This window comes from Phytophthora parasitica (assembly GCF_000247585.1).
Source record: "Phytophthora parasitica INRA-310 unplaced genomic scaffold supercont2.9, whole genome shotgun sequence".
In the NCBI taxonomy this organism is placed as follows: domain Eukaryota; phylum Oomycota; class Peronosporomycetes; order Peronosporales; family Peronosporaceae; genus Phytophthora; species Phytophthora nicotianae.
In genome coordinates, this window is record NW_008648995.1 from 466701 (window position 1) to 475851 (window position 9151).

Genomic DNA, 9151 nt, shown 5'->3' on the forward strand with positions numbered 1-9151 from the left:
ACAGACCTTTTTCATGTTGACGCTGGGTACTATTTTGAACAGATTCCTCGTTGCTGCACCCAAGGTCAGCGTAATATAGCCGTCTTCGCCGACACGTTGATACCAATGTTCAAATGATCGAACAGCGCAATATACACAAAGGAACTCCACCATAAATGACTAGCCACGTGACATACATAACCACCACCTGCAACTTGACTTCAAGTAGTTTTCCCATTTGTGCGCAGCTAGTTGAGAATAGTGAATAGTGCTAAAACATAAGCAGGTTCATTGGTCAGAAAACCATCTACCGCCGTTTTGACCAAAGGAACCTGCCGCTCTTGTTTGTCTAATGTGATCACGCCGAAGCTTTTTAAACAATTGGATCCCTCCCGACTTCTTTCGCTGCTTCTTGGTTCCACTCGTCAGTACTGCAAAATGTGAAGAAACCTGCAGGTTCTCTTCTTCGTTCTCCCAACCAAATGCCTCTCAACATTTGCACAAAGTCACACAATCTCCATGTCGTTGTAATTGAAAGGCCAAAGTCCTAGCTCTCTCTCGTATTTTGGCAGCCATTATTGCTGACGTTTCGATCTGGGTTCGGCTGGACCTTCACGTGGCATCTGGCATAATTAGTGTCAGTAATGCTGACTGAGTTTACATTTTTGTACAGTACCCTTTTATAATCCGGAGGGCCGTTGAACCGAACAGAAAACTATCTAATAAACTGCCCACTTTTCATCAAGAGGGTAGGGGTTTTGAAAATGCCCCTGCCTGATCATAAGGTGCAATTGTCCCGTTTCCGTATAGGATAGCATATGTTCTGCTGATCGTTCGAATTTCCAACTTGGAAGCGAAATAGCTACGGAAGATTGCGTGAAAACCCTATCTCAAAGCGTTATCCTCGTATGCTTGTAAAATGTTGTCGTGGGTGGTCATCATCATCACGGAATTGACTGGACCAGTTACAGCAATCCAGTACCGTACACGTAAAAAATGGCGTGGTATTTGTCACACCTTCTCGTTTAATATCTACCCAAACAGTGATTCGAAAGCACCACGATAGTACCGTTTCAAAGTGTGATGATGACCGGGAACGCCAAACCACGACAATATCACATTTCAGGCAGCCGTGGTCGACGCCGGACCGCTATTATTACAGGAGAATACAACTTAACTGATTCAGTAAATATTTTACATGTATTCATATTGACTTAAATGGTTTGTAATGCATGTATCTGTATGCATTCCAGGATTATAGCTGTAAGGGTTTTCACAAACGCAATAGCAATGCGTTAGGACTTATCTTCAACAAAAGCGACTGCATCCCTTTGAGAATGCTTAAGCTATTAATATCATCCACTGGAAAAGAATGTATCGTACATGTTTTGTATTATTGATAATCTCGCCAGTATAATGGAAGCATAGAAAATATGTCTAGATTACATCCTATCGCGACGTTGGAGCCTGATCAAGTAGAGTTGACCACATACTACCGGTAAGTACTAGTATAATGCCGTGACCAATACGTGTAATCACTAATATTTTGAACCAATGACAGCCACAACTCCTTGTCTGTGCGTGTCCCATTCTCAAAAAGGTTATCCCAGCGTGTGGTTGTAACTAGCACTGTCGGATAGACGTAACCAAACCGATGGTTGCTCCTGTTCCTGTTCATTATAAACCTCACTTCTGTTTTTCTTCCTTAACATCCAAGTGACAGCCGCAATCATGCTCCGTGTTGCACTATCATTCCTCGCGCTCGTCGGACTCGCATCGGGAGCTCTCCCTTCAGCCGACACCACCTGCAGCGGACAGAATGCTCGCACCGTGCCTCCACCAGGGGCCATCGTCGTCGATATCACCGGCACCTACAATGGCAGCTACCAGACCATGGCCGAGGGCATGGCGTACCTACCTAACACGACAGAGGAGCACACCATCTTTGTCTTTCCCGGTGTCTACCAGGAGCAAGTGCTGATTCCGAAGTTAGCTGGTCCGTTGGTGCTTCAGGGCTACACGTGCGACACCACGTCATACGCTGACAACAAGGTGACAATCACCCACACGATGGCACAGAGAGACCTTCCGCTCGAAATCAAGAATGGACGCAATGATTTGGTCAGCACAGTACGCCTCAAATCGGGCAGTGGCGTGAAGATGTACAACCTCAACGTTGCCAACCCAACGGGTAAGATCGAGAAGCTCGGCCAGGCGGTGGCTGTCTACGTCGACAATACCAACTACGGGTTCTACGGCTGCAACTTCACGGGTTACCAAGACACTTTGTGTGCTCACAAGGGTCGTGAACTCTACGCCCGGTCATACATTAGCGGTGCTGTGGACTTTGTTTTTGGCATGCAAGCTAAGGCGTGGTTCGAGTCTTGCGACTTTGAGACCGTCGGGAAAGGCTGGATCACTGCGAATGGCAACACTAACAGCTCTAACCTCTCCGAGTACGTCTTCAACAATGCTCGCGTGTTCAACTCCAATGCCTCCATGAACGGAACGACCTACCTCGGGCGCCCGTGGTATCCCTATGCTCGCGTTGTCTGGCAGAACAGTGAGCTGGGTGATGTTGTCAACCCGCAAGGATGGGCGACTTGGAACAAGAACGACAACAACACGGCTAACGTCTACTTCAAGGAGTTCAACAACAGTGGACCGGGTGCGGCCATCGATCAGCGGGTGCCTTTCAGCGGCCAACTCAACGCGTCTGTGAAGATCACAGACCTCTTGGGTGCGGATTTCGAGTCCGAGTGGTGGGTTGACATCAACTTTTTGTAAACTGTTATGAAAGCCTACTAGCTCAACCATGCGGTGGTGGAACAAGTCAATAACAGTAAACAGCAAAATCTGAGTTAAATAGTTCAGTAGGCACCATTACCACCGTAAATGCCACACACGGCAGTGACAACTACTACGTATTGTGGCTATTTCCGTAGCTACAGTTGCGCGGGCGTGGCGAGTCGAAAATAATGGTGATAGCTGACAGGAGGGTCTTGTGGGGCCGCCCCTGACGCAAATATGCGGTCATTGCGCGAAAAGAAACTATGTACGGAATGCCTACGTTTCAAGCTTTTGATTGGATCAATCCAGACGTAAATCGGGTTAGTATTGGTTAATCTACTGTGTGTTTTGTCCAAATGTCCCTAATAGTTTTGAATGGGAGAAATACTTCAGGCGCCACAAAAAGACAGTCAGCACAAATTTAAGCATAAGATTTTGAACGCTATCCCTACACTGCTGACCAGCGTGTTAGATCCAATCGGATGAGATACGCTTGGTACAGGTGGAATGGCAGTCAGCAACCGCCAAACGCTTTCATATCCCTTAACTTGGGCTTCTCATTCCGTCTTAAAGCAGGGTCACCATCCTGCCCAATTAATAAAATCGGCGGAGACGAGGCAACCCATAATTAACACGGAATTAGCTGACCATAGGGCTTAATTAAGGGTGAGAAGGGAATAGAATTAAGCCAGAATAATCGCGGCAGAATTGCTGAAAGGCTCAATACATAATAGTACCTTTTATCAGCATAGACACGTTTTCGACCTAAACCGGTTGCAAGGGACGCTTGCAAGGTAGTCACCCTATTTTAGCTTTTGTAGATTTTGCAGGAAAATAATTCATTGGTTGGTGAAAAAAATACAAAACATTCAAGGCCATTACTAACCCATAAAAATACAAACCACAGCAAATACGTCAATTGTAATGCATTATCCGCAAGTACTGTATTCATTTTGGATGGTAAACTGTAATCGAAAACATGCACAGTTTTGCATCGTCGTCCACTTACAAGTATTCGGTGTCAACCCACCACTCCGATCCGTAGTTCTCGCCGAGGATGTCCGAGATGACCACAGCTTCATTCAACTGACCACTGAAGGGGACACGCTGGTCGATAGCCGCGCCAGGACCGCTGTTGTTGAACTCCTTGTAGAAGATGTTGGCAGTGTTGGTGTCATTGTTCCAACGTTTCCAGCCTTCCGGGTTCACAACGTCACTCAGCTCGCTATTCTGGAAGACAACACGCGAGTAGGGACGCCACGGGCGACCGAGGTACGCTTTGCCAACCAAAGAGGCGTTGGCCGTGAACACGTTTGCGTGGTTAAAGACGTACCAAGACGGGTTAGACTCGCTCTCGCGTCCATTCGCCGTGACGTAACCTTTTCCGACAACCTCGATGTCGCATTTCTCGAACCACGCTTGAGCGTTCATACCGAAGATGAAGTCGGTAGCACCCCGAATCAATGTGCGGGCATACAACTCGCGACCATTGTGAGCACACAAAGTGTCCTGGTAGCTGGAGAAGTTGCAGGCGTAGAAGCCGTAGTCGGTTCCATTGGCATATACGGCCACCGCCTGACCGACCTTGCCACCAATTTTACCGGCCGTGTTGGCCACGTTGAGGTTGTACATTTTGATGTTGCTCGCCGCGAGACCCAAAGTGCTGGTCGGCCAGTTGCGGTCTCCAGTCACATTGAGCGGAATGTCTCTTTGTGCCTTCGCCTGGGTAATCGTGACCTGGTTGTCGTCATACGACTCCGAGTTACAGGTGTAACCTTGTAGCACTAGTGGACCCGCGAGCGGTGTGATGAACACCTGCTCGTGGTAAATGCCCGGGTAGAGGAAAATGGTCTGTTCTTCCTTCGTGTCGGACAAGCTGTCCACGCCCTCCGCTAGGGTGCGGAAGCTTCCCTTATGCGCGCCCATTGCATCAACGACGATGGCTCCTGGTGGGGGAGTGGTGCGGGAGTTGAGGCCAGTGCATGTGGCACCGGTGGCGATTGCTTAGCTAGTCGCAAGGTTACCGAGCACGAAGAGAAGTGACGTGAAAGGGTGCATTGTCCGAAGAGTTGGCTTGAAAGGAAATTGCAGAATGAGGAAACGTGGTTGTTGCGTATGTCGGTGGATGACAAGCACTTCGACTCACAGCCTAGTGAACGCCTCGGCTCATTTATCATACCTATCGATTATCACACCGCGAGTGAACATTATCTACCACGCTGATTACGACTCCATCCATGAAGATTGGTACGATAGAACGAGATCGGAATCTTTAGATATGCTAAGATGTCGATCTAGAGCCCGTAACTTAGACAATGGACTTCGACGGTATGTGACAAACGTAACCTTATCATACAAGTTTCGGCAGTGGTGTGATGAATAAATGATTCGGGGAAACGCAGAAAGAAAAAGAAGATAAGCACTGGTAGTATTAAACCGGTATCTCTTGCTCTAGTGTCAAAAGCTGCTCCTGTGTGGGCCTTGGAGTGGCTTTTATGAGCGAAAGACTGCCCATCCCAACTAACGACTAGCGATGTAAACACTGCGGTGCATCAGCCAGAGTGATTACCGAGTCGCACAAATACAGTTAACAGCCGTCCTTGGCCTTTTCTTTACATGTAAGCTATGATTTTGATCTATACGGGCCAAAAGATCATGTTTGTCACGTATATACTTCGAAGTATTGGTCAAAATGCAAACAGCAACAAGCACAGCTTTTTTTTTCATCCTCGTGTAATTGTAGCATTTACTGTCGCGGAAAACTCTGCATGACTGTTCAAAAGAAATCGCCATGGTTGTCGACAGATACATCTAATTAATTGCCGCTCCACGTCTGCCGCATTCAGGGCGTACGGAAATAATTTCATTTTATAAAAATAAGTGAACTTACAAAAGACAAGAAACAGGCATGTTACTTTTCTGACGTAATGGAGCGGTTGTGTGTTCGGGTAGAGCAGTTCCTAGTGCATTTGTAACCTGACAGCATTGACGATAGTCTGTCCCGGATAGACGAACATGATTCATCGGCAGGATTGTCAAAGCGAAATCATTGTGGTAGCAGAGGATGTCGTGCTGTATTCTGAGTCTAAAAAGAGAAGAGTTTTATCATCAGACGGAAATTTGTATTGCGTGTTCTGTTTTTCACCGTCGTGTGTAGTTGTAACATAGTGTTGTCCAAACTAAATCATCATACTGTAGTTGCCGAGAACCACAAAATACCTGGAAAATATTACCCAGAACTGTTTGCGTCTACATGTATTTGCCCTATACATGCACTTGGTAAACGCAAACCTTTGGTCCATATAGCTACTTTACCCTTTCCAGTAGGTGATTCTAGAAATTGAAATTCAGTCCAAGGACGCCTATCCATCGGTAAACTTGTATGGCTGATACAACCCGTAATTTGCGGCATACAAGTATGAACGAATTGGACCATTGTGTGCTAGCCCAGTACTTACCCGGATGCATGCATTTGCTGCAACCACGGAATCCGTGCAACCAGCGTCATTGCTCTTAGGGTCGCTCTTAGCCAAAATAAAATGGTAGATGTAGCCAAGTGGCCGTACTAAATCGCTTGAAAGTAAGTGGTGGTGGACCCATATACGGCCACTAAAGTGGAATCAGATCCACGTCCTCCGGGTATTATTGGGTTTGGTGGACGTGGACAGGAGAGCATATTCGCCTCCTACGGGAAAGTCACTAATAAAAGATAAATATACCACCCACACTCGTAGCGATAGTATTTTACCAGATTACCAAGGTATCTGCTTTAAACAATGATGTGCTAGTTGGTGAGAGCATTTGTAATACTCACCATTGCATGCCGCACAACCTGCAGGGTAAATTCACCGCCAGCAAAGTGTCAACCGTCACACCTCATGTTTGGCCGTCCACAAATTAAGCTAAGGCCTAGCAAAAACATGCAAGAAACGGTGCGGTCCCTTGAGCCTCGATCGAATATAATAATAATAATAACGGCTCTTAGCATCAAATCAATAACCGTTCCGCTCTGAACTTTATTTTACACAAACATTTTCATGCGATAGCATGTTTGTAGCTAAGATTAATTAATCAAAACACTGTTGATAATCCTCAGCATACTTTATACGCATGCAAATCTTACGGGTTCATTATAGACGGAGTTCGATCATCGGTTGCAGGAAATGCGTGTAATCCGGTACTATCCAAACATTTCATTACTGCATCAGACACTTGAAAAACGAGTACCGATAGTGATTCGCTCCACTAACGAAATGTGGTAAACACCGTAATCCTAATGGTTAGAGCCAGACCTACCGTTACCGTACAGACATATTGATCATGCACATACATAGGACATATCAGGACAGGCTACACACCATATTACCACATCACCCCGAGGTACGCAATCACCAGCAGAAAAGCTTCTGTAGTCTTAGTGTCTGTCTCACAACAAATAACACGAAAATGGCGCTCTAAGCGAAGCGTTTATATACGTTGCGAGAGGTTCTAGAAAGCAATTGAAGATCACTTCGCAATTTTCTTCTCTCAGCCCGAGCCAACTCAACGAAAAATGCGCACCTTCATGCTATCCCTGGCAGTATTTGCAAGCCTGGGAACATCCGCGCTGGCGGCAACCGACGACATATCTACCCCATCGAAGGGTGGGGTGGAAGTTCAAAAGAAGGGTGTTTCCATTGGGTTTTCAGGCCTCTGCAGTGGTCCTAACGCGAAGACTGAACCTCCAGCTGGGGCTGTCGTCGTCGATGCTTCGGGTACCTACGACGGGAGCTACAAGACCGTTGCGGAGGGTGTTGCCAACCTACGAAACTCGACCGAAGAGCAAACGCTCTTCGTTTTCCCGGGCGTCTACAACGAGCAAGTGTCAATCCCGAAATTATCGGGCCCGCTGGTCCTCCAGGGCTACACTTGTGACACAACTTCGTACTCTGCAAACGAAGTGACTCTCACCCAGTCCAAGGCCCAGAAGGACATTCCACCCGAGATCGAAAACAACCGCAACTATCTCACCAGCACGTTGGGTATCCAGACAAGCAAAGTGAAGGTGTACAACCTCAACGTGGCCAATACGGCCGGCAAAATTGAGGAAGACGGCCAGGCAGTGGCAGTTTACGCCGATGGAGTCGACCATGGCTTTTATGCCTGCAACTTCACTGGGTACCAGGACACTGTGTGCGCCCACAAGGGTCGAGAGCTGTATGCCAAGTCGTACATCAGTGGTGCTGTCGACTTTGTGTTCGGTCAAGTGGCCATGGCGTGGTTCGAGTCGTGCGACATTGAGTCTATCGGTGAAGGTTGGATCACTGCCAACGGCAACGAAGAATCTACTGTCGCTTCAGAGTATGTTTTCAACAATGCTCGCGTGTTCGGCGATGGCTCGACCTACTTGGGCCGTCCTTGGCGCCCCTTTGCCCGGGTTGTGTGGCAGAACAGTGAGCTGGGCGATATCGTGAACCCGGAAGGATGGGAGGCATGGGACGAAACTTCCAGCACCGATGATGTCTACTTCAAAGAGTATAACAACAGCGGCCCTGGTGCAGCTACCGATAAGCGTGCTGCCTTCAGCGGACAGCTGGACGCGCCTGTGGCAATCACGGACATCCTTGGTGATAAGTACGCGTCCGAATGGTGGGTTGACACCGACTTCTTGTAAGAGGTAACGAGGGAAGCTAGTTTATTGTGGTCAACAATCGGCTAGCAACGGTAACGGACACCGCAAAGCAGACAAGTGCTTCATTACATGACACCTATGACGATACAGAAGCGGTTTTTCGAAAGAAGAAAAACTAAAATGAGAAATATTGACTTTGGTACTTTACAGGAGTCTTGCTGCAAGATGTATATCGCCCTCTTGATTAAATACAGCCACGGCTCAGGCGTCGTCTGTGTTATCGTTCTATACATCGAAATGTCCCCTTAAAGTAGTGGCGATGCTTTGGTCTGGGAGGACTGCGACCCTTTTCATTTTTATTTGATGTTGCTGAGGTCAACTAAGATGAAGCGCGTGTAGCCAAAGCAAACCGCGCGGGATGCCCTCGAAGCTGGATCGTGCAGAATTTGCGAAGGCAGTTGAGAGAATCATTTTTTAGGAGATTTTTTTGGATATTTCGAACACCTTTAGGACTCACGTCGAAAAATTTGTGCAGGGTTTGGTTACTATAGTAATATTGTGTTCATTGCATGCATGGGAGCTGGCTAACGAGGCTTTGAAAAGCTTGCCTCTTACAGCTATTACCAACATGTGCTAAAGGCTTGGCTTCATTAATATCGTTTTTTATAGTTCTATATTGCTTTTGTATAAAAAGAAGCTGTGACGGGGTCACACAGCACCTTGGGCTGAGGAAGTAAGCTGCCAAGAGTAAACAAACTCTAAGTGAACGAC

General features: G+C 47.2%; 3 protein-coding genes across 3 annotated transcripts; 2 read left to right on the forward strand and 1 right to left on the reverse strand.

Moving 5' to 3' along the window:
• Positions 1 to 1682: 1682 nt before the first annotated feature.
• On the forward strand, positions 1683 to 3050 carry PPTG_06239 (hypothetical protein). The gene has a single exon (XM_008900137.1). It carries the CDS (start codon positions 1711 to 1713, stop codon positions 2764 to 2766), a length of 1056 nt encoding a protein of 351 aa, XP_008898385.1. The 5' UTR covers positions 1683 to 1710; the 3' UTR covers positions 2767 to 3050.
• A 724-nt stretch (positions 3051 to 3774) lies between these two features.
• PPTG_06240 (hypothetical protein) lies at positions 3775 to 4695 on the reverse strand (the record flags this gene model as incomplete). The annotated part of the gene is made up of 1 exon (XM_008900138.1): positions 3775 to 4695. The coding sequence occupies one exon, from the start codon at positions 4693 to 4695 to the stop codon at positions 3775 to 3777; it is 921 nt and encodes a 306-aa protein (XP_008898386.1).
• Positions 4696 to 7293: 2598 nt separating this feature from the next.
• PPTG_06241 (hypothetical protein) lies at positions 7294 to 8486 on the forward strand. The gene has a single exon (XM_008900139.1). The coding sequence runs from the start codon at positions 7322 to 7324 to the stop codon at positions 8420 to 8422; it is 1101 nt and encodes a 366-aa protein (XP_008898387.1). The 5' UTR covers positions 7294 to 7321; the 3' UTR covers positions 8423 to 8486.
• The last annotated feature ends 665 nt before the right edge of the window (positions 8487 to 9151 follow it).